This window comes from Triticum dicoccoides, chromosome 3B (genome assembly GCF_002162155.2).
Source record: "Triticum dicoccoides isolate Atlit2015 ecotype Zavitan chromosome 3B, WEW_v2.0, whole genome shotgun sequence".
Lineage (NCBI taxonomy): Eukaryota > Viridiplantae > Streptophyta > Magnoliopsida > Poales > Poaceae > Triticum > Triticum dicoccoides.
In genome coordinates, this window is record NC_041385.1 from 696,237,054 (window position 1) to 696,261,825 (window position 24,772).

The 24,772-nt window shown below is 46.6% G+C and overlaps 2 protein-coding genes and 1 long non-coding RNA gene across 3 annotated transcripts; 2 read left to right on the forward strand and 1 right to left on the reverse strand.

Moving 5' to 3' along the window:
- Nucleotides 1-12,144: 12,144 nt before the first annotated feature.
- Nucleotides 12,145-17,389, forward strand: LOC119277937 (CLP protease regulatory subunit CLPX1, mitochondrial-like). Its single transcript, XM_037559287.1, has 15 exons — nt 12,145-12,876; nt 13,769-13,830; nt 14,039-14,139; nt 14,271-14,350; nt 14,649-14,699; nt 14,809-14,883; nt 14,957-15,034; nt 15,217-15,273; nt 15,655-15,725; nt 15,847-15,946; nt 16,089-16,193; nt 16,393-16,455; nt 16,540-16,662; nt 16,735-16,893; nt 17,044-17,389. Exons 1-15 carry the CDS (start codon nt 12,202-12,204, stop codon nt 17,110-17,112), a joined length of 1,869 nt encoding a protein of 622 aa, XP_037415184.1. The 5' UTR covers nt 12,145-12,201; the 3' UTR covers nt 17,113-17,389.
- Nucleotides 17,390-17,892: 503 nt separating this feature from the next.
- On the forward strand, nt 17,893-20,439 carry LOC119277939 (protein TRIGALACTOSYLDIACYLGLYCEROL 5, chloroplastic-like). Its single transcript, XM_037559288.1, has 4 exons — nt 17,893-18,163; nt 19,457-19,631; nt 19,875-20,000; nt 20,086-20,439. The coding sequence occupies exons 1-3, from the start codon at nt 18,025-18,027 to the stop codon at nt 19,969-19,971; spliced, it is 411 nt and encodes a 136-aa protein (XP_037415185.1). The 5' UTR covers nt 17,893-18,024; the 3' UTR covers nt 19,972-20,000; nt 20,086-20,439.
- A 2,882-nt stretch (nt 20,440-23,321) lies between these two features.
- Nucleotides 23,322-24,586, reverse strand: LOC119277941. The gene is made up of 5 exons (XR_005137378.1): nt 24,520-24,586; nt 24,171-24,418; nt 23,955-24,105; nt 23,499-23,796; nt 23,322-23,418 (listed from the first exon to the last, which is right to left on the reverse strand). It is a non-coding gene; the product is annotated as an uncharacterized LOC119277941 (long non-coding RNA).
- Between the last annotated feature and the right edge of the window lie 186 nt (nt 24,587-24,772).

A 24,772-nucleotide genomic window follows, 5' to 3' on the forward strand; every position in this document is an offset into this window, starting at 1 on the left:
AAATGAGAAACATATCCTTAGTCCTTTTCAGGTATTTCAGGATATTCTTGACCGTTGTCCAGTGATCCACTCCTGGATTACTTTGGTACCTCCCTGCTAAACTTATTGCTAAGCATACATCAGGTCTGGAACACAGCATTGCATACATGATAGAGCCTATGGCTGAAGCATAGGGAACATCTTTCATTTTCTCTCTATCTTCTGCTGTGGTCGGGCATTGAGTCTGACTCAACTTCACACCTTGTAATACAGGCAAGAACCCTTTCTTTGCTTGATCCATTTTGAACTTCTTCAAAACTTTATCAAGGTATGTGCTTTGTGAAAGTCCAATTAAGCGTCTTGATCTATCTCTATAGATCTTGATGCCTAATATGTAAGCAGCTTCATCGAGATCTTTCATTGAAAAACTTTTATTCAAGTATCCTTTTATGCTATCCAGAAATTCTATATCATTTCCAATCAATAATATGCCGTCTACATATAATATCAGAAATGCTACAGAGCTCCCACTCACTTTCTTGTAAATACAGGCTTCTCCAAAAGTCTGTATAAAACCATATGCTTTGATCACACTATCAAAGCATTTATTCCAACTCCGAGAGGCTTGCACCAGTCCATAAATGGATCGCTGGAGCTTGCACACTTTGTTAGCACCTTTTGGATCGACAAAACCTTCTGGTTGCATCATATACAACTCTTTTTCTAGAAATCCATTCAGGAATGCAGTTTTGACATCCATTTGCCATATTTCATAATCATAAAATGCGGCAATTGCTAACATGATTCGGAAAGACTTAAGCATCGCTACGGGTGAGAAAGTCTCATCGTAGTCAACCCCTTGAACTTGTCGAAAACCTTTCGCAACAAGTCGAGCTTTGTAGACAGTAACATTACCATCAGCGTCAGTCTTCTTCTTGAAGATCCATTTATTTTCGATGGCTTGCCGATCACCGGGCAAGTCAACCAAAGTCCATACTTTGTTCTCATACATGGATCCCATATCAGATTTCATGGCCTCAAGCCATTTTGCGGAATCTGGGCTCATCATCGCTTCCTCATAGTTCGTAGGTTCGCCATGGTCAAGTAACATGACTTCCAAAATAGGATTACCGTACCACTATGGTGTGGATCTTACTCTGGTTGACCTACGAGGTTCGGTAGTAACTTGATCTGAAGTTTCATGATCAATATCATTAGCTTCCTCACTGATTGGTGTAGTTGTCACAACAACCGGTTTCTGTGATGAACTACTTTCCAATAAGGGAGCAGGTATTGTTACCTCATCAAGTTCTACTTTCCTCCCACTCACTTCTTTCGAGAGAAACTCCTTCTCTAGAAAGGATCCAAATTTAGCAACAAAAGTCTTGCCTTCAGATATGTGATAGAAGGTGTACCCAATAGTCTCTTTTGGGTATCCTATGAAGACACATTTCTCCAATTTGGGTTCGAGCTTATCTGGTTGAAGTTTCTTCACATAAGCATCGCAGCCCCAAACTTTAAGAAACGACAACTTTGGTTTCTTGCCAAACCACAGTACATAAGGCGTCGTCTCAACGGATTTTGATGGTGCCCTATTTAACGTGAATGCGGACGTCTCTAAAGCATAACCCCAAAACGATAGCGGTAAATCAGTAAGAGACATCATAGATCGCACCATATATAGTAAAGTATGATTACGACGTTCGGACACACCATTACGCTGTGGTGTTCCGGGTGGCATGAGTTCCGAAACTATTCTGCATTGCTTCAAATGTAAACCAAACTCGTAACTCAAATATACTCCTCCACGATCAGATCATAGAAACTTTATTTTCTTGTTACGATGATTTTCCGCTTCACTCTAAAATTCTTTGAACTTTTCAAATGTTTCAGATTTATGTTTCATTAAGTAGATATACCCATATCTGCTTAAATCATCTGTGAAGGTGAGAAAATAACGATTCCCGTCGCGAGCCTCAATGTTCATTGGACCATATACATCAGTATGTATAATTTCCAACAAATTTGTTGCTCGCTCCATAGTTCCGGAGAACGGCATTTTAGTCATCTTGCCCATGAGGCACGGTTCGCAAGTACCAAGTGATTCATAATCAAGTGATTCCAGAAGTCCATCAGTATGGAGTTTCTTCATGCGCTTTACACCAATATGACCCAAACGGCAGTGCCACAAATAAGTTGCACTATCATTATCAACTCTGCATCTTTTGGTTTCAACATTATGAATATGTGTATCACTACCATCGAGATTTAATAAAAATAGACCACTCTTCAAGGGTGCATGACCATAAAAGATATTACTCATATAAATAGAACAACCATTATTCTCTGATTTAAATGAATAACAGTCTCGCATCAAGCAAGATCCAAATATAATGTTCATGCTCAACGCTGGCACCAAATAACAATTATTCAGGTCTAAAACTAATCCCGAAGGTAGATGTAGAGGTAGCGTGCCGACCGCGATCACATCAACTTTGCAACCATTTCCCACGCGCATCGTCACCTCGTCCTTAGCCAATCTTCGCTTAATCTGTAATCCCTGTTTCGAGTTGCAAATATTAGCAACAGAACCAGTATCAAATACCGAGGTGCTACTGCGAGCATTAGTAAGGTACACATCAATAACATGTATATCACATATACCTTTGTTCACCTTGCCATCCTTCTTATCCGCCAAATACTTGGGGCAGTTCCGCTTCTAGTGACCAGTCTGCTTGCAGTAGAAGCACTCAGTCTCAGGCTTAGGTCCAGATTTGGGTTTCTTCTCTTGAGCAGCAACTTGTTTGCCGTTCTTCTTGAAGTTCCCCTTCTTCTTCCCTTTACCCTTTTTCTTGAAATTGGTGGTCTTATTGACCATCAACACTTGATGCTCCTTTTTGATTTCTACCTCCGCAACTTTTAGCATTGCGAAGAGCTCGGGAATAGTCTTGTCCATCCCTTGCATATTATAGTTCATCACGAAGCTCTTGTAGCTTGGTGGCAGTGATTGAAGAATTCTGTCAATGACACTATCATCAGGAAGATTAACTCCCAGTTGAATCAAGTGATTATTATACCCAGACATTTTGAGTATAAGTTCATTGACAGAACTATTCTCTTCCATCTTGTAGCTATAGAACTTATTGGAGACTTTATATCTCTCAATCCAAGCATTTTCTTGAAATATTAACTTCAACTCCTGGAACATCTCATATGCTCCATGATGTTCAAAACATCGTTGAGGTCCCGGTTCTAAGCCGTAAAGCATGGCACACTAAACTATCGAGTAGTCATCAGCTTTGCTCTGCCATACGTTCTTAACGTCGTCAGTTGCATCTACAGCAGGTCCGACACCCAGCGGTGCTTCCAGGACGTAATTCTTCTATGCAGCAATGAGGATAATCCTCAGGTTACGGACCCAGTCCGTGTAATTGCTACCATCATCTTTCAACTTAGCTTTCTCAAGGAACGCATTAAAATTCAACGGAACAATATCATGAGCCATCTATCTACAACAAACATAGACAAGCAAAAAATACTATCAGGTACTAAGTTCATGATAAATTTAAGTTCAATTTAATCATATTACTTAAGAACTCCCACTTAGATAGACATCCCTCTAATCATCTAAGTGATCACGTGATCCAAATCAACTAAACCATGTTCGATCATCACGTGAGATGGAGTAGTTTTCAATGGTGAACATCACTATGTTGATCATATCTACTATATGATTCACGCTTGACCTTTCGGTCTCAGTGTTCCGAGGTCATATCTGTATATGCTAGGCTCGTCAAGTTTAACCTGAGTATTCTGCGTGTGCAACTGTTTTGCACCCGTTGTATTTGAACGTAGAGCCTATCACACCCGATCATCACGTGGTGTCTCAGCACGAAGAACTTTCGCAACGGTGCATACTCAGGGAGAACACTTTTACCTTGAAATTTACTAAGAGATCATCTTATAATGCTACCGTCAATCAAAGCAAAATAAGATGCATAAAGGATAAACATCACATGCAAGCAATATAAGTGATATGATATGGCCATCATCATCTTGTGCTTGTGATCTCCATCTTCGAAGCACCATCATGATCACCATCATCACCGGCGCGACACCTTGATCTCCATAGTAGCATCGTTGTCGTCTCGCCAACTATTGCTTCTACGACTATCGCTACCGCTTAGTGATAAAGTAAAGCAATTACAGGGCGATTGCATTGCATACAATAAAGCGACAACCATATGGCTCCTGCCAGTTGCCGATAACTCGGTTACAAAACATGATCATCTCATACAATAAAATATAGCATCACGTCTTGATCATATCACATCACAACATGCCCTGCAAAAACAAGTTAGACGTCTTCTACTTTGTTGTTGCAAGTTTTACGTGGTTCCTACGGGCTGAGCAAGAACCGCTCTTACCTACGCATCAAAACCACAACGATAGTTCGTCAAGTTAGTGATGTTTTAACCTTCTCAAGGACCGGGCGTAGCCACACTCGGTTCAACTAAAGTTGGAGAAACTGACACCCGCCAGCCACCTGTGTGCAAAGCACGTCGGTAGAACCAGTCTCGCGTAAGCGTACGCGTAATGTCGGTCCGGGCCGCTTCATCTAACAATACCGCTGAACCAAATTATGACATGCTGGTAAGCAGTATGACTTGTATCGCCCACAACTCACTTGTGTTCTACTCGTGCATATAACATCTATGCATAAAACCAGGCTCGGATGCCACTGTTGGGGAACGTAGTAATTTCAAAAATCTTCCTACGCACACGCAAGATCATGGTGATGCATAGCAACGAGAGGGAAGAGTGGTGTCCATGTACCCTCGTAGACCGAAAGAGGAAGCATTAGAACAACGCGGTTGATGTAGTCGTATGTCTTCACGGACCGACCGATCAAGCACCGAAAACACGGCACCTCCGAGTTCTAGCACACGTTCAGCTCGATGACGTCCCTCGAACTCCTATCCAGACGAGTGTCGAGGGAGAGTTCCGTCAGCATGATGGCGTGGTGACGATGATGATGTTCTATCGTCGCAGGGCTTCGCCTAAGCACCGCTACAATATTATCGAGGAGGACTATGGTGGAGGGGGGCACCGCACACGGCTAAGAGATCAATGATATGTTGTTGTTGTGTCTAGGGTGCCCCCTGCCCCCGTATATAAAGGAGCAAGGGGGGAGGTGCGGCCGTCCAGGAGGAGGCGCGCCAGGAGGAGTCCTACTCCCACCGGGACTAGGACTCCCTCCCTTCCTTGTTGGATTAGGAGAAGGGGGGAAAGAGGAGGGAGAGAGAGGAAGGAAAGGGGGGCGCCGCCCCCCTCTCCTTGTCCTATTCGGACTAGCGGGGAAGGGGCGCGCGGCCCTGCCCTGGCCTCCTCTCCTCTTCTCCACTAAGGCCCACTATGGTCCATTAAGCCCCCGGGGGGTTCTGGTAACCCCTCGGTACTCCGGTAAAATCCCGATTTCACCCGGAACACTTCCAATATCCAAATATAGGCTTACAATATATCAATCTTCATGTCTCGACCATTTCGAGACTCCTCATCATGTCCGTGATCATATCCGGGACTCCAAACAATCTTCGGTACATCAAAACTCATAAACTCATAATATAACCGCCATTAAAACTTTAAGCGTGCGGACCCTACGGGTTCGAGAACTATGTAGACATGACCGAGACATGTTTCTGGTCAATAACCAATAGCAGAACCTGGATGCTCATATTGGCTCCTACATATTCTACGAAGATCTTTATCGGTCAAACCGCATAACAACATACGTTGTTCCCTTTGTCATCGATATGTTACTTGCCCGAGATTCGATCATCGATATCTCAATACCTAGTTCAATCTCGTTACCGGCAAGTCTCTTTACTCGTTATGTAATGCATCATCCCGTAACTAACTCATTAGCTACATTGCTTGCAAGGCTTATAGTGATGTGCATTACCGAGAGGGCCCAGAGATACCTCCCCGACAATCAGAGTGACAAAACCTAATCTCGAAATACGCCAACTCAACATGTACCTTTGGAGACACCTGTAGAGCTCCTTTATAATCACCCAGTTACGTTGTGATGTTTGGTAGCACACAAAGTGTTCCTCCGGTAAATGGGAGTTTCATAATCTCATAGTTGTAGGAACATGTATAAGTCATGAAGAAGAAAGCAATAGCAACATACTAAACGATCAAGTGCTAAGCTAACGGAATGGGTGAAGTCAATCACATCATTCTTCTAATGATGTGATCCCGTTAATCAAATGACAACTCATGTCTATGGTCAGGAAACATAACCATCTTTGATCAACGAGCTAGTCAAGTAGAGGCATACTAGTGACACTATGTTTGTCTATGTATTCACACATGTATTATGTTTCCGGTTAATACAATTCTAGCATGAATAATAAACATTCATCATGATATAAGGAAATAAATAATAACTTTATTATTGCCTCTAGGGCATATTTCTTTCAGCGCTATGGTGGAGGGATCATGTGCAGGTCCGTGTGAGAACTTGGTGCCAATATTTTATCGATGCGGAAGTTGTGTGGGAAGGGAAAACCCATAGAATCACTGGATTCTATGGTGAACCTGATTATGAACATAGAGGCAAGTCCTGGGAGGCTCTGCGGTTTTTGAAAAGGCAAGACAGCTTGCCTTAGCTGTGTGTGGGGGATTTCAATGAAATTCTTTTCCAGTCTGAGCAGAAGGGCGGTAATACCAGAGTTTTCTGCAAATGGAGGGTTTTCATGACTGTTTAGCCGACTGCGACTTAGCAGATTTGGGGTTCTTGGGCTGCCCGTTCACTTGGGATAATAAACGAGAAGGAGGGGAGAACATACAGGTGAGGTTGGATAGAGACACTTGTAATGACGATTTTTTGGCTCTGTTTCCGGAGACCAATGTTGAGCACAACATCACGGAGGAGTCTGACCATGTGGCCTTGGTTATTCACATCCTGGAGACGGCTCCAGCTTGTGATCAACGTGGGGCAAGGTAGTTCCGTTACGAAGAGGCGTGGACTCGGCATGAGCAATATGAGTCAATGGTGATGGACAAGTGGGCCGAGGCCTTGGACGGGGACTCTGGTATTGTAGCTGTTTGCAATCGGCTGGGGCGAATGACTGCAGGCATGCAGGAGTGGGAAGGAAGGTTTTTGGTTCGGTCCGCAAACAGATCCAGCAACTCAAGTCAAAACTCCAGGAGGTCAAGTTTCACACGATCAACTCGGGTCCCATGCCCGAAACCAAGGAAATTGAAGCCCCGTTCCGTGAGGTTTATGCGCGTGAGGAGGTTCTGCAGCGGCAACAGTCTCGCATGGATTGGCTGTCAGCCTGTGACATGAACACAAAATACTTTCAAGGAAGGGCCACGCATAGGAAACGCAACAATACAGTCCGTGATCTACTCCGTGACGATGGAACCAGATGCATGGCTAATGAGGAGATGAGGGAGATGGTGGCTGTTTTTTATGAGAAGCTTTTCACCTCAGATGGTTCAACAGGCGCACAAGTGCTACTTGATAACATTCCAACTTCTGTCATGGGCCAGATGAATGTTGAGTTGACCGCTCCTATTTCTAATGAGGAGATTGAGAAGGCCCTCTTTCAAATGGGCCCGACGAAGGCTCCGGGGCCGGATGGGCTGCCGGCATTGTTTTATCAGCGACACTGGCCGCTTGTTAAAGAGGACGTGTGTCAGGTTGTTAGAGATTTTTTGGGTGGTGTGGCGGCACTTGATGCCTTTAATGCAACAGTAATTGTGATGATCCCGAAGGTTAATTCTCTGGAGTTACTTTCACAGTTTCGCCCTATCAGTTTTTGTAATGTCTTATATAAGATTGTTGCGAAGGTGTTAGCTAACACATTAAAGGCCATTCTACCTATTCTTATCTCTGAGGAACAAAGTGCTTTTGTCCCGGGTAGGTTGATCACGGAATGTGTTTGTTGCCTATGAGTGTGTCCATGGTATAAGGAACAGAAAGAGGAAGAAACCAATGTGTGCCATCAAGTTGGACATGATGAAGGCCTATGATCGGGTGGAATGGGTTTTCCTTGAGAAGATGTTGCCTAAGTTCGGTTTTGCCCCTGCCTGGATCTCAATGATCATGCGATGTGTCACTTCTACCAAGTTCATGGTTAAGCTGAATGGTGGTTTATCCAGACTCTTCCATCCATCTCGTGGACTCGGGCAAGGGGATCCGCTTTCCCCCTACTTATTTCTTTTTTGTGTTGAGGGTTTCTCGGCCATGCTAAGGAAAGCCCAGGAGGAGACTGCTTTGAGGGGGTGTCGTTTGGGAGCATTGGCCCCCAAGTGACCCACCTTTTGTTTGCCAACGACAGCATCATTTTTTTTTGCAGGGCACCTCGGATAATCTTGTTGTGCTAAAGAACATCTTGGAAACTTATGAGCAAGCATCAGGACAAAAAGTTAATCTTCAGAAGTCTTCCATCTTCTTTGGCAAGGGGTGTTTGTAGGAGCAGAAGGAGGCGCTTAAGGATGTGATTGGCATTTCCTCAGAAGCACTAGGGGAAAGATACCTGGGTCTTCCAACTATGGTAGGACGCGCAAAGGATGGGTCTCTCTAAGAAGGCTCGCAAAGTTTTGGTTAAATCTGGGCATCAGTCGACTCCAACATTCACCATGAGTTGTTTCCACCTCACAAAGAAGATGTGTCGGAATCTGACATCTATCTCTTTAAAATTCTGGTGGGGTGAGATAAATGGTGAACAGAAGGTACACTGGATAGCCTGAGATAAAATGTGTGCAGCCAAACGAGAGGGGGACTGGGATTTAGAGATCCCGAAGCATTCAACCAAGCTCTTTTAGCGAAGCAAGCATGACGTCTTCTCCAGGTGCCCACCTCTTTGTGTGCTCGTGTCCTCAAGGCCCGTTACTTCAGTGATTGCGGGATTATGAATGCTACATGCCCAACGGGAGGTTCATATACTTTCTGTAGTATTTTACATGGTCGGGACTTGCTCCGAGCAGGGTTAGTGTGGCGAATTGGAGATGGAGCCAAAGTTAGTATTCATCATGATCAATGGATTCCTCGTACCGGCAGCCTAACACCACTGGGTGCAGTTTTCGTTCCGGGAATGACTAAGGTCAGGCACTTGCTTGACCGGTCGGGCTCCAGGTGGGATCGGCACAAAGTGCAGGCTATGTTCTCCGACGATGATGCGAAGGATATCATGCAGATTGCAGTTGGAGGGCCAAGGAATGGAGACTTTCAGGCATGGAACTACACCAAGATGGGCCAATTCACTGTCAGGTCTGCTTATCATTTGTGCATGACAATGAAACAAGTCCTGACCGGACGGGCGGAGTCTTCCTCTTCGGTCCTAACCCACAAGAGTTGGCTAGCGCTTTGGGACACGCCTGCGTCAGGGAAAGCGAAGATACACATGTGGAGGGTGATCAAGAATGGGCTTGCTGTCGGACGTGAACTGCATAGACAGTCTATCAAAGTCGGAGCTTCTGCAATGTATGTGGGCGGGATGAAACCATCTATCACCGATTTTGGGGCTGCCCTCACTCTGTTCTCTTCTGGAAGAAGCTGCGCTCGAAAAAGGGAATCATGGTGGCGACCGAACCATGCCAGTTGGATTCCCAGGGCGCGCTGGCACGATGCCTTCTCGACTGGTTCGCTACAACATCGGAGGAGGAGAGGGCGATGATGGTCCAGGCGGTATATGGATTGTGGCTGGCCAGAAACGAAGAAAGGGATGGCAAGCGCATCGATGAGCCGCATGTGATAATGGATCGTGTGGTTGCTCTGGTGGAGGAGTGGCAGAGAATTCATGCAAAGGACAACCCACCCAAGGAGCTGAAACATCGCGCCAAGTGGACTCCTCCCGCAGAAGGGTGGATCAAGGCAAATGCTGACGGCGCCCTGTCGCGCAGCAGGGAGAAGGGCGGATTGGGGGTTGTACTCCGAGATGAAAACGGGGGCTTCCGCGCTGCTGCATGTCACTACGTCCACCACGCTGCAAACCCGGAGGCCATGGAGATTCAGGCATGCAAGCGAGCCATCCTATTAGCTGCGGAAATCAACGTTGAGAAGCTGCACTTGGAGCTGGACAGTGCGAAGATGGCTGCAGCAATCAACAGTGAGGAAAGGGATCTCTCTGCTATCGGCCCTCATGTCCAGGAAGTAAAAAAACTGCTCCTACCTTTTTTTAGGGAAAGCAAAGCTTTATAGATCAACGACGCTCGGGCATATCGCCCGACACACAAGTAGCCACTTTGGGCAGTACAATAGTCTCCCACTCGACAGACATGTTCGGTGGGCAATTACAACCAATTTATGCTAACTCATGAGCAACAGTATTCATGGTTCGTCTACAAGCAGTTACACTCCATTTGGAAAACCACAACTTTAGCTGGAACTTTGTATCTTCAATAATTGTTGCATACGGCGAAAAATCTACTCGATGGGCATCCATTGCCTCGGCCAGCAACTCAGAGTTCGTCTCAAAGGTGGCCCGGACAACCCCCATATCAGCCGGTTGGTCACCGCCGCCGCCAAAGCATTGACTTCTGAACCGAAGGCATCAAAAACCTGATCTTGCCGGCCTGCCCGGGCAATGAGGACAGTTCCAGAGCCGTCCCGAGCCACTACGCCCCATCCACTGAAGGAATTACCCGGTGAGAAAGCACCATCCAGGTTAAACTTTATGGTGTCATCGGCCGGCGGTTGCCACTTCCCGGGAGATTGCTTTGGCATACCTGGTAGGAAGAGCTGCTCATATTCCAATGCATCGCACCGAGCTCGTCTCACGATCTCTGTGACCTGCAGAGGGAGTTCTTCTTCTCTAATTTTGTTACGGTTGTTCCACCATTGTCACCAAAAGCATATGATTAGCACTCTTTTCTTCTCATCTAGTCCCCATAAAGAGTCTAGCATTGCATGCACGCTCCCGATCCCTTCGAGGCGGCTCCTTTCTGTTTCTTGGAAGTTAAAGTGTCGTGGAATGGTCGTGATGCCAATAGACCCGCTGATAAGCTAGCTAAGTTAGGTTTAGGTGAGAGTCCTTGTAAAGTCTGGTTTTCTGTTCCCCCAAAGCACATTCTGGATGTTCTTTCGGACGACATTCCTAGTTTCGTTTAAGGTGAAATAAAGCGGCGGCATTGATCCTAAAAAAAATATTCCTTGCAGTGAGATTTCAATTCTTAAAAGGAAAAGGAAAACGAGAAGCAGTGAGACTGCACCCGGCTCGCGTTGAGGCCCGATCGATCCAGTTTTTCTAGTCACGTGCTCCCATGTGCCAAGCAAAATCCCGAGAATAAACAAGGGTAGGAAGGAATATACTGGTCAGGTGTGCATCCGCCGATGGTTGTGCCGGGGATTATGATTCTTGGTTCCTACTTCCTACTCATCCCCTCGAGAAGCGCAAACTTCAGTTTACCTCCGCCCCCCTCGACGTTTGACATTGTGCATAAAATAGTTACGATCTTACTTATCCAGCGTTAACTTAGATTTGGCGCCAGTCGAACTTCCATCTCACTTCGCCGCGCGTTCCTCTGTCTACTCACCGGCACCGTACGCCGGCGGCCGGCCAGCCGGCCGAGGCGATCGACCGAGTAAGCGCGCCGTACACGCGTAGCGCGCCCGGCAACCACCCCCGCTAAGCGTGCGATCGTGCGATGCAACTGCTTGCACTGGCGCACGTAGTATCCGCTCCGCTTGCCTGCCGCCGTCCGTGCGTGCGTTCGTTCGTTCGTGCGTGCGTGCGAGCGCAGCCCTCCGGCAAACGTAAAGATCATGGCTCTTCTTTCTTGCCGTCACGTCTCCCAAAGATGATCCCGAGAAACACTCCGAGAACACGCAACCATCCAAAAAAAGCACGTAGGCTATGCCACCCCGGGCCCACAGATAAGGTTCCCTCCGCACTTGGTGCACGCCATGCTAGCGGCTGAATCCCGGGCCCCACGTGCCCCACATGGCCGCCCCTAAACCGTGGGTGGCCCGCAGGTCGGCCTCCCTCCCTATCCACCCACCCACCCCACGGCCGTTAACCGCTCCGGGCCGCAGGAGAAAACCACCCCCGATCCGTCCCCGATCCGACGGCCCAGATCCGCCCAATCAAATCTCAGTCCCCCACCGTATAAAAAACGGAAACTTCTTCACCCACTTCCCTACCCACTCCCCCCTATCTCCTTCCATCCATCACCCCCCCTGTTCACCCCATCGGCGGGCGCATCGCCATGCTCCGGACCATCTCCAAGCTCCGGGAGGCGGCGGGGCCGCTCGCCTCCGCCGCAGTCCGGCGATGCTCCGGCGGGCCCCGGATCCACGCCGACGCCAATTGCCCGCGCTGCACCGCGCACATCTCCGTCCAGTTCTCCCTGCAGCCCCTCCCGCCGGCCGCGGCCTGCGGCGCCGAGGGCGCGGGCGCCCACCCGCACTACCACGACGGCGCCAGCGTCTGCCCGACGTGCCGCGGGGCCTTCCTATTCCGCGCCCACCGGATCGACCCCATGCGGGGCGCGTTCCTCGAGATCCCCGGCGGCGTCGCGGGCGACGACGGCGAGGACGCGCCCAGGGGCGACCTCTCTCGGATCAAGAGGTGGATTGCGGAGCGCCCGCCGGAAGACTGGCCTCCGATGCCGCCGCAGGCTCCCCCGATGCAGATGCCGCCGCAGGTCCCCCCCACGCGACGCAAACAGGGGAGGAGGAGAGGGAGGGAGGAAGGAGGCGGCGGCGGCGGTGGCGGTGGCGGCAACGGTAACGGAGGGGACTCCTCGGGCGGGGAGGGTACGAGCGCGGCGCCCAAGAGGGAGTGGTGGGGAGGCGCCACCCTGGGGGAGGAGCTCCCGACGCCGCGGGAGATGTGCCGGAGACTCGATGAATTCGTCATCGGGCAGGGCAAGGCTAAAAAGGTGCGCCCATTTGTCCTCGATTCTGCTTGAATTGATCCAAATTGGTGCGATCGTTGCGGAGTGCTGACGTACTTGGTGCAATGTAGTACGTTGGACTAGGACAATTCAGTGGTAGATTGGTATCGGTAGGTGAATTGTGGGTTTTAGTGTGAATCGTCCTAGGCAGTTGACATAATTGAGTGATATAGTGTACGGCTGGTTGCTGCGGCAACGCAGAAATGCACCTGGTTTTAAGTACTACCCCCTCCGTCTCATAATATAAGAGCGTTGTGTAATGTTAAAAACGCTCTTATATTATGGGACGGAGGGAGTAGCTGACTGTGCCTTTAAATTAAAATTTACTGTGCATTTTTTTGGTTGCTTTGCTCAATGGTGGTTGTCTGAATTTTTGGTCTGTGAGAAAATAATTGGATGATATGTTCGTAATTAATATGTTTGATGGACGACTAAGACTGTCAGTGTTTCTAGTAGAAATGTAGAATTGGGTTCTGGTGATTCAAGATTGACAAATCAGGGCTGAGTAAATGGTATATGATCATCAATGCTGGCATGCTGCTGATTATAGAATAATTGCATGTACAGGTTATCATATATGTGCTACTCTTGGGTGTGCGGGTATGCTGTAAACTAAATTTAGGCAATAGTTCCTCGTGCTACTTACAAAATTTGTACACATTGGATATGATCCTTCTGTGTTTGTATTTGGAAGAAGCTGTGATGCATCCTGTCGCAGGTTTACTCAATATCTATTTTTTCACTTATCAAAGAAGTAAAATGCAACAAATATGACCTTGTGTTTCTTTTCCAGCATAGTATATGTTTTTCCAGAACACAACATACCATACTTCCAACATACATATGCAACATATCCAAACTCTTACTTTTGTTTCAGGTTCTATCAGTAGCCGTATACAACCACTACAAGAGAGTATATAACGCAACTGTACAGAAAGGGTTAGTCTCTGTCCTGTAACTACCTGCCTCAGTCTAGCCTTTTTATCATATCTCCACATCAGCAAATCATGAAAGACAAATGCTGAAGTATTTTTACACATTGGTAATGTATTAATTCGAAGGGTTGTGTTTCAAATGTACTCCCAGTAGTTGTTAATTGCCATGTTCTGTCTTTTAAATGGCATATTTGTGACGTTGTTCTATCTAGATCTGCGGACAATTCTGGGTGTCCAGACGCTGCAAATGATGATCACGATAATGTAGAGATAGATAAAAGCAATGTACTTCTGATGGGTCCAACTGGCTCAGGTCAGCTTTTTTTATTTTAATCTTCCACGTTTCTAACTAGCATTTTCACATGATACAATATACATGTATAACGAGATTTATTATAAGTTGGAGCTGACACTGATATCTTTCTTCGTGCTATCTGCTGACAGGAAAAACATTGCTTGCAAAAACATTAGCACGCATTGTAAATGTACCATTCGTTATAGCTGATGCGACATCATTAACACAGGCAAGGGCATCACCTCTTCACTGTCACGTTGTTTGGGGAACTGTCTGAGAAGATTCCTACTTCAATCCATTCGATCTATTCATGAATGCTCAATGTTTAACATAGTTGCTCCGCTCTTAGACTAATTATGTGCTTTCACTAGAATTCACACTTCAACCAATACTCCCCTATCTTATAATCTGCTTAACTTTTGAGTTCCGAGTTTCTCCGCTAAGTATTTTTGTCAAGAGTTTATATCGTAGTAGATTTCTATACAGTGAACTGGTATTTCATTACTAAATTTGACAGCATTTTGCAGGCTGGATATGTAGGTGAAGATGTAGAGTCAATACTGCAGAAGTTACTGGTGGTATGTGTGGCTCGCTATTTAATGCCTCCCCTTCGCATGTGCTCACGTTGTTGTTCAGAAAGAAATTTAAGATTTGTTGGCCCTTCTGACATTCCGAATTTATTTTCAGGAGGCCGAATATAATGTTCAAGCTGCCCAGCAAGGAATAGTGTACATAGATGAAGTAGATAAAATAACAAAGAAGGTGCTGACTTTTTTCTCCCTTTTGCTGAGTAGCTTTTTAGCCAGGAGTTTTGTAAACAATAACTACATTGCAGGCAGAGAGTGCAAATGTTAGTAGAGATGTATCTGGTGAAGGTGTTCAGCAGGCTTTGTTAAAAATCCTAGAAGGAACTGTAAGTGATCCCACTTATTATTGGTATTCTTCTTTTTGTTCTCATAACTGGAGTAATTAACCATTAGTGTCTAAAATCTGGTGATACTGCATTACTTTGATTATTACTTTTTTCGGTTTTGCTATGAGCTACTGCAGTATGTTGTATGTTGGGTATTAACTTAGTTATGCTTTTGTACACAGGTTGTCACCATTCCTGAAAAGGGATCTCGCAAAAATTCTCGCAATGATAGTATACAGGTTATATCCCTACCCGGTGCTTAAAAAAATATGTTCAGTATCATATATACATCTAGTATCATATGGATTGAGAATTAATTGCATTCGATAAAAGAGTTTCTTCAAATGGATATTTTTATGTGTGCAAAGGACACTCCACTTAACTAAATAGTGAACTTAGAAACAGAAAGCATGTTTTCACAACTAAAAGGCCACCATGCTCTTGGTTAGAGTAGAGCTGGCTACAGTTATTGGCTATTTTATAAAGGCTGCCTGTTGATGGTAATAGCATTGATCCACGGGGCTGTGGTGGAAATTTTCAAGAGCATGATATTTTTGTTTTTCAGCTACTTTGCTCATTAGGAGTATTTTAAGCCTGTAACAAATCTTATTCTAATGCAGATAGACACCAAAGACATTCTTTTCATATGTGGTGGTGCTTTTGTAGATTTGGAGAAGACTATTTCTGAAAGGTACTGCAGACTTTATGATTATAGAAGATTTGCAAACATTTTAAGTTCATATGTGGTGACATTACATACTTGTGATCTCCACGAGGATTGGAATTTAACTCCGACTTCTTACATAAAGCAGACGACAAGATTCATCTATAGGATTTGGGGCACCCATTCGTACAAACATGAGAAGTTCAGGAGTGACCAGTCCAACGATCACGTCATCTTTGTTAGAATCTGTAAGCATTTCAATATCAACTGATTGATTTATCGACAGCGCTTCTGATGTTCTGATCGTTCCTCAGTAATTGGAGCAGCCTTTTATCTCACAAAAATATTCTTCACATAATCCTGAACATAAAATTCCATGCCGATTGGCAGGTTGAGAGTGGAGATCTTGCAAAGTTTGGCCTAATACCAGAGTTCATTGGACGCTTGCCCATTCTAGTTAGTTTGGCAGCTCTCGACGAAGATCAGCTTGTTCAGGTAAAAATGTAATGTATTCTTATTTGAGTATCCGCATGAGGTTGCTGGTTTAAGCTTTTGATGTCCTCCTTCATTCAGAATCATGTTCTGTTCTTCTCCTTCACATAAACTAAATGATCCGACGTCTGTATAAGTTCTTGCACGATTTTCATATGGCTAGCCTGCTGAAGCTGACTGAAGTGATTTGATCTGCATTCAGGTTCTTACAGAACCAAAGAATTCACTTTCGAGACAATACAGGAAAATGTTTAGCCTGAACAATGTGAGTCCACTAAAACTTGGAAGTGATTATAGGCTTGCTTCTTTGCACTAATTTCTAACATTCTCTGTTTCCCCGATTCTTCAGGTTAAGCTGCACTTTACTGATGGTGCACTGCGAATAGTAGCAAAGAAGGCCATAGTCAAAAACACTGGTGCACGTGGTCTAAGAGCCCTCTTAGAGACCATTCTACTGGAGGCCATGTACGAGGTAGCTGCTTGCAGTTTTCTGTAATGAACGCTGCAAAATCGAGGCATACGTTCTGACATTCTTCGTAAACAGATCCCTGACGAGAAAGCAGGAAATGAGCGAGTAGATGCTGTTGTGGTGGACGAGGAGGCCATTGGTTCCATTGACAGGCCTGGGTGCGGGGCTAAAATTCTTCGGGGGGACGGCGCATTGGCGCAGTACATAATAAGAAATAACATTCCGAATTCACCGGTATGGTACCCAATTTGTGAAACACAGAAAAGTTACCCTATTGTCACATGCTATTAGCACAATATGTTTCTCTTTAAAATTGAAATGGAGAAAATAGCTCTTAACTTGCACTGCCTCTGTGCCTCCTCTAATGCCTGCTCTAACTTGCAGGAAACTAACGAGGCTTTGGCGGGGGAGCTCGAAGACGCGTACATGCTGTCAAGAATTGTTAGCTTGTGATTAACCTTACAGACACCGTATATTATGTAAAATGTCCTCTACTCACACCCAGTCAATTTAACCAATTTTCCTGTCATCTATGTTAAAGTTTGCGGTGAGGTCCGACGAGCGGAGATCCGGCCGGCGTGCCATTTGTTGTAATTGTTGATGTAAACAGGAGTTGCCTTTTGATCGAGCAACCACCCTGCTATAAGCAAAATGTTTCTCATTCTTTCTTTCTGGTGCCCCCCAGCCGGGCGGGCAGCTAGCTTATAGTTGTTGTTGGCAAAGGTGTACACATCAATCAGCCTCCTCACAGTTATAATAAGCAGGCGCAGTTTGCCCAGTGGCGTACAGGTTTCAACTTTCAAGCATTGTCTGTGAAAGAACATCCTGATGTTTGTCCTGCAGTATCTACATCTGTTCAAGCCTGTCGTTCTGGGATGCTGTGATTTCTTCAAGGAAAGCCGTACGATTCAAATTTGAACTAAAACCATGACAAGAATTATGGAACGTAGGGACTACTGATCACTATCATATCAACGTTTAAGGAATCATGAATCTTCAGGTCAATGGTGCTAAAAGATGGTTCACACCCCCTGCAAAAAAAAAAAAAGATGGTTCACACCACACACAGTGGGTCTGAAGTCTCAGCTGGGCAGTTTCGAAGAGAGAGGTGCATGTCGAAGCGCAGCGCAGCGACCTCCTAACAACAAGCGCAAACCTTGGTGCGGTTGCGTAAACCCGGCGCGTGCACGGATCGCGAGGCTGATCGTGCGGCGAGGCGCGGCCAGACGGACCCGTTCAGCCGTCACTCTCGTCACCGTCCCCCCTCCTCCCCACCCCAGTCCCCAGTCGCTGAGAGAGAAGAAGAGATATCGAACCCTCCCGAACCTTCGGAGCGCGCACGGGGCGAGCGAGCGAGGGAGAGAGATGGCGTACGGCGGCGGCAGGAGGGGCTCGTCCAGGTGGGGCCTTCCGATGGTGAGGTCGGACGCGCTCGGCAAGCTGGGCCCCTCCTTCGGCATCGGCGCCGGCTGCGGCGTCGGCGTCGGAGTCGGCCTCATCGGCGGTACGTGCCTCCCCAGTTTTTACCTAGGCTTATTCCGCCGCCTCCTCTCTCCGTCGACCTCGAATGAATCGGCGATGGACATGGTACATGCTTGCCCGTGTTTAGTTTGGATATATTCAGTGCCCTCAGTCAGTGGCGAATAGAGTGCGGGGATTCGGGACCCGTCACGGTCACCGTCAGGATCAGGGGTAGCTGATTCGAGTAATTCGATTCGAGACCACTACTTGTTTGAACCCTACAAACGTATCCTGCACTTCTAATCAGTCGCATGTTGTCAGCAGCTTTTGGAGTGGGAAGACTGCAGGGTTCAGGTAACTCAGGTGCGATAATTTAGGTCTGTATGTATGGAATATTGGGTTATGGATAATTCCCGTGCTGTGGAATTCCTGTCAAAATCTGTGTTCACCCCGCTTCGTAAATAACCGTCGAAGTGTGTGTGTGCAACAGTGCAATGCTATAGGGCTCACTAGCAATCTAGCCCCTTCCCAGCCGCAACAAAAGGTTGAGTGTGGATGACTAGTTATGCAGAATATCTGCGTCTTTTTTTGGACAGGCACGCAGTACCTTTATGGGAATGCTTAAATAGTATGGGAGTGGTATATTCTAACAGAATGTTAGGCTTGCGAACGAAAAGGCTTCCTGCGAATATTTGTACACTTGAAATGTCATCCTGAAGCTTATTTGAAGTGGAAATTGCAGCTAAGATTCGAGAATTATATAGTTGGTATAGTAGCAAATCAACCACATAAGGGGATACAGGAAGGTAAATGTGGTCATCATGCAGAGCTCAGTAGACCACTCGAAAGGGAGGCAGCTACTCATATAACTTTCCAAAGTCTAAAAGATTAAAACAAATAAACAAGTACTGGTAATCAAAGATTTCTCTGATGTCAATATCTCTAATTCTAGCAGTAAGATAAGGCTGTTAGATATGCACATGGATGCTTGAAGTCATCTGCGCTATATTAGATTTCATCTTTCCATGCATCAAAGTATGGTTTGCTCCCCCCTTGATAAATATCTGCAACACTGCAAATATTGCCACATGCGCCTGCTCCTAGTTGTGCCTCCCACTTTAATCAGTCGTGTTAGTTGTAACAAAATACAAGATGATATTGGCTTTCTAAATACTTCAGGGTTCATGTGGAGGGAATACCTTTGGGAAGAACGACTTATTTAGCCTACGGCTCTGAACACCATAACACAACTGGTTCTGCATATGTTGACTGCGGGCATTGTTTAACATCAAATTATCTTGCCTGTTCCTTTCTCATTTCTTATTTGGCTGAACAGGCGCAGGAATTGGAGCTGGATTCCCTGGTTTACAGCTGGGATTCGGAGCAGGCGCTGGATGTGGAATAGGAATAGGCTTTGGCTACGGTTTTGGAAAGGGGATTGCATATGACGAGAACGGAAAATATTCAAACATCAGGAGATCATTTCAGAACACCGGGAGCCTTCCTTACGAGTAAGCAGCAACTCATTCTAAGCTTTGTACTATCGCAAAAATGGCTCCATTTGGGCTTCTCCTGTTGCTCGACATGCTTGCATCCACAGAGGGGGCTTGCTTGACCTTGAATCTGCTTATATGTGTTATTATAAATGCCAATTGGCTGGTTCATTCATACATACACTTGATGTGAACTGTCTTTGACATGTCTGACTTCACATGTTATCTCATTCTTTTAACACGACGAAAAAAAATCTGCAGTCAGGAGTTTGATATCCTGTTTGACGAGGTGATGGAGAGCACCAGGAAGCTGATCAAAGCGACGACAAAGGAGATCGACAAGTGGAGGCGTATGTAGCGCGAACATCACACCACATGAACAAACAGGTTAGTATTTATCAGAAGCTTAACGCGCCACGTGGAACCCGAAACGACCTCCTCTTTGTCTGACGTTCCATCTGAATAATTTCAGGGATTCAGCGAGATACGCCGTCAGTATTCTACCCTCGTGAAGGATCAATTTCGTCAAGGCATGTGCGAGGGTGCGAGCATCATGTGACCGCGACGCCGTTCCCGCACCACCGGAATTGCGTGGCGTCGCTGTCGGTACTCGGTAGCATATATTGTTCGTCCGTAGAATCGCTGTTTCGCATTGAAATACTCGGGCCTTGCGCAGCATCGCCTCAAATCAAATCTTTCTCCGTGTCGTTAATCATGCCGTCTGTATTTAATTTCCTGATTAGTAGTCAACGTCACCTCGCTGGAGTCACTGCTGTTCGTACTTCTTTCTGGGGCATCATTGTTAAGCAAGATTTGCGTTCCTCCAGAGCAGTAGTGCATACTCCAAACGCTTCCTACGTCAGGCGAAAACGAAACGCGATTAATGATTTCGTTCTTATCGGTGTCAGCTGTCTCCCATACCATTGGAGGGCAAGATAGGGAAGTCTTGCAGGTGAGTGTACAATTCAAAGTTCCAAGTAACACGCTAGGCTGTTGTCAATCAGTGAATCAACGGTCAGCGTTTCCGGCATCCGCATCTGATGTTCTTAGTCCAGGATCAGGGTGAACAAGAGGCTAAATTTCGTGTTTTGACCCTTCTCAAACACTCAATCAGTGAATCAACCCAGTTTTTTTTTTTTTTTTTGATATTGGACCATTTTCCTACCGCCGGGGATCTCGGCGGTAGGGTTGCGTAGCCTACCGTCAGAATCTTTGGCGGTAGAGTAACGGTAGCCGCCATCTCCCTAACATCCCAACACTGACATGGCAGACTTCCTACCGCTGGCGGCCTTGGCGGTAGGATGTGCAACTCTACCGCCGAGCGCCATGGCGATAGGGTGTGCAACCCTATCGCAAAACAACAACGACTTCTCGTTCCAGTATGAGTGAGGCCCCCTACCGCCGAGCTCCATGGCGGTAGGGTCTGATCATAGTGCATTTTTTTCACACAACTTGTATTTTGACTTCAATTTTTTTGCCACAACAATATTATAGACTTAAAAATAATAAGTATGTATCACATCCACACATTCAGCAATGTTATAGACTTAAAAACAATAAGTCTGATCATAGTTCAACTAAGAAACATAGCACACATCCACACATGTAGCAAATAGTTTCACATAACTAACGGTTCGACAAATACCAAATAGTTTCATGCAGCCAACATAAAAGGTTTAACTAGTTCAACGGCAGTAACTTCACTTGCTCCTTCCCCTCTTCAAGGTACGGTCCTCGTTGTTCTTTGAACGGGTCTCAGCCGCTGAAAGGATCGATATGGTTGACTAAAGGGGGAGTGAATAGGCAACTAACAATTTTTAGACTTTTCTTTAACAATTTAAACCTTGCAATGAAATAGGTTGTCTAGATGTGCAACTACGTGGACAACCTATATGATGCAAAGACAATAAGCACACAAGCAAGCAATGGATATAACTTAAGTAAGCTTGCAAAAGTAAAGGGACAAGATAACCAAGAGTGGAGCCGGTGGAGACGAGGATGTGTTACCGAAGTTCCTTCCTTTTAAGGGGAAGTATGTCTCCGTTAGAGCGGTGTGGAGGCACAATGCTCCCCAAGAAGCCACTAGGGCCACCGTAATCTCCTCACGCCCTCACACAATGCGAGATGCCGTAATTCCACTATTGGAGCCCTTGAAGGCGGCAACTGGACCTTTACAAACAAGATTGGGGCTATCTCCACAACACTTGGAGGCTCCCAACAACACCACAAAGCTTCACCACAATGGAGTATGGCTTCGAGGTGACCTCAACCGTCTAGGGTGCTCAACACCCAAGAGTAACAAGATCCGCTAGGGATAAGTGGGGGGAATCAAATTTCTCTTGGTGGAAGTGTAGATCTGGGCCTTCTCAACCAATCCCGAGCAAATCAACAAGTTTGATTGGCTAGGGAGAGAGATCGGGCGAAAATGGAGCTTGGAGCAACAATGGAGCTTTGGGGGAAAGAGGTAGGTCAACTTTGGGGAAGAAGACCCCTTTATATAGTGGCGGGAACAAACCAACCGTTATCCCACTCACCAGCCCCGCACAGAGCGGTACTACCGCTAGGGAAGGGCGGTACTACCGCTCCGGGCGGTACTACCGCTCAACCCAGCGGTACTGCCGCGCTGCCAGGGCCCTGACCCCAGGGCGGTACTACCGCTAGGGAAGAGCGGTACTACCGCTCCTACTACCTCCCTTAGTGCCGCAAAACCCGACACGAAAAACTTCGTTCGAGAATCGAGGCGGAAGTAGCCCAGACGCACAGCGGTACTATGGCCGAAAATCCCAAGCGGTACTACCGTTCGGAGAGCGGTACTACCGCTTGGAGCGGTACTACCGCTCCGAGAGCGGTACTACCGCTGGGGAACTTCGGCGGTACTACCACTGTGGTCGCGGTACTACCGCTGGGGCAGAGCAAAGTATAGCAAGGGGAAAACGGCAGCTCTAGATATGCGGAAGGAAAGACGACGGGTGTGATAAGGATGTGTACGTGTGATTCCACCCAAGTCTTACCAAAGCGGATCCCCTCTTGATAGTACGGTGACTCCTACGAAACTAGTCCACCAACAACGAAACGAAGGAGCTACACCGTCTTGAATACAACACCGAGGGGAGGAAATCGTCTCGTGCCAATGGATGAATCTCTGAAAGAACTAAACGCACACGATTAGTCTGCATAAGCATTGTCATCAATCACCAAAACATCTTGGGGATAAATATGCCCTTACAGCCGCCTTCTTCTTGCGCTAAGGAGGACGCGCTCTCTGAAACGGGGATGGACTTGCACAATCCCTCTTCAGCACATTCCTCTTCTCACGCAGGGTTGTCTGAGTTGGTGGAGGTCCGCCATCGTCGTCGTACTCCTCCTCCTCATCGCTCTGTTCCTCTTCTTCCTCTTGTTCATTTCTTGCTCGCTCCTCGTCCTCTTCTTCATCTTCATCTTCTTCGTCCTCGTACTCCTCCTCGTCCTCTTCAACCACCCTAGACGACGAGGCGGCCTGCCTCGATGAAGCGAGGCTATGCATCGGGGCTGCAGGAGCATAAGCATCAACAGAGGAGGTAGTGCACCCAAGCAGGCCCACAAGCTTGCGACATTTGTTGACGATCTTCTGCAATAAGAACGAAACAAGAACATGATGTGGATCAAGTTTATGGTTTCAAACAAAAATGAACTTAAGAAAGAATGTAATTGCAGGAGGTTTGATGTTACCTTCACCGTTCCCCTCAACTTCTTCTCACTATCTCGAGTCTCGAGGATAGAACTTAGCGCACCCGAGGCTTCAAATGCTTTTGTTCAGCTCCGAAGACTACAAAACAATAAATGAGTCACACTCACTAAAGTAGATTTCATCGAACCGCTGGTTGAAAACAGATAAACACAACTTACCATTCTGTTCATGAGGGGTCCATACTCCCTAAATCTGCCTTTTAGCTCTCTGATGTTGTCATGGTAGGCTTCATTCTCGGAGCCGTCATCGTACAGTTCTTTGGCGTCTGCTGTCGTCCGCTGGGGCCTCAGGCGCAGACGATGCTTGATGCCATCGTCGTACCACCACATGTGATCCTCGTATTCATCCCAGTCGATCACTTTCCTCTCCACATCTTTGCGAGTTTTCCACTCAGTCCATTCCTTCACGTATCTGGCATGTTGCTCTCCCCAATCTATGATCGACCGATTCTTCTGCCTGCTCATCCAGCAAAGCATAAGAAAGAATGTAAAACACCATAATAAAGAATGTAAAACATCAAAACAAAAACACGGAAATGGAGAAGAATGCACTCAAATGTAGGTCAGAGCCACCGGTATCAATGAGACCGCCTGGTGGTGTACGTTGCACCCTACCAAATTGCGTGGCAACGCACTGTGGCAAGTGGTACTCGACGGCATAGACACAAATCATGGGCACGATGCACCGCCAGAGAAGCCGGTCTTGCCTGCACATCACGTTCAGCTCGAACCCCCACGCTCGTTCATTATACGGCCGCCAATTAACCTAGTACCAAAAAATGGTAAGCTCACATGAAAGTGTCGTCAAAAATATTCAAAATCTAGTTCTACCTTGAAAGCCGTCAGAGCATCAAGCTCGTTGGTGAAGACCTTGTACAAAGCCTTGGATGTGCCCGTGTATACACCCACCACGTCCTAAGCGTATGCGACGGTCGGGTATCGATCATCTTCGTCATCTTCACCATAGTCAGTCCATTCACGCTGGTGCAACTTCTCCGGACGCCCCACCGGTATTCGCTCTCACATCCAAAGGAGAGGCCCCAGACACATCCACACATACCGGACGTGTCTTCCGTCCTCTGGGTTGCATCGTCAAGATAAAAAACACATATACGATAAGATGACATAAACTAAAGCAGCACACGTCCATGATATTTGAAACAGTGTGATATTCCCTTACCGAATGGTATAGATATGCGAGGCCGGCGGACCCCCAACTGTACCCTGCATCCCAGTCCTTTAGGAAGTCGAGATACATCCATAGGGCATTGTCCCCAGAGCAGTCTGGAAACACGACCTATATGAGAAGATACCACAGGTAGGCCCTGGCGTACTGCTCCACCACCCGGGGTTCGGCACCTTCTAGGAACTTGCTCCGGTGCTTCAGGAGCCAGGGCAGCGGTACGCCGGAAGTCCGGTTACCCTTAGGCGCG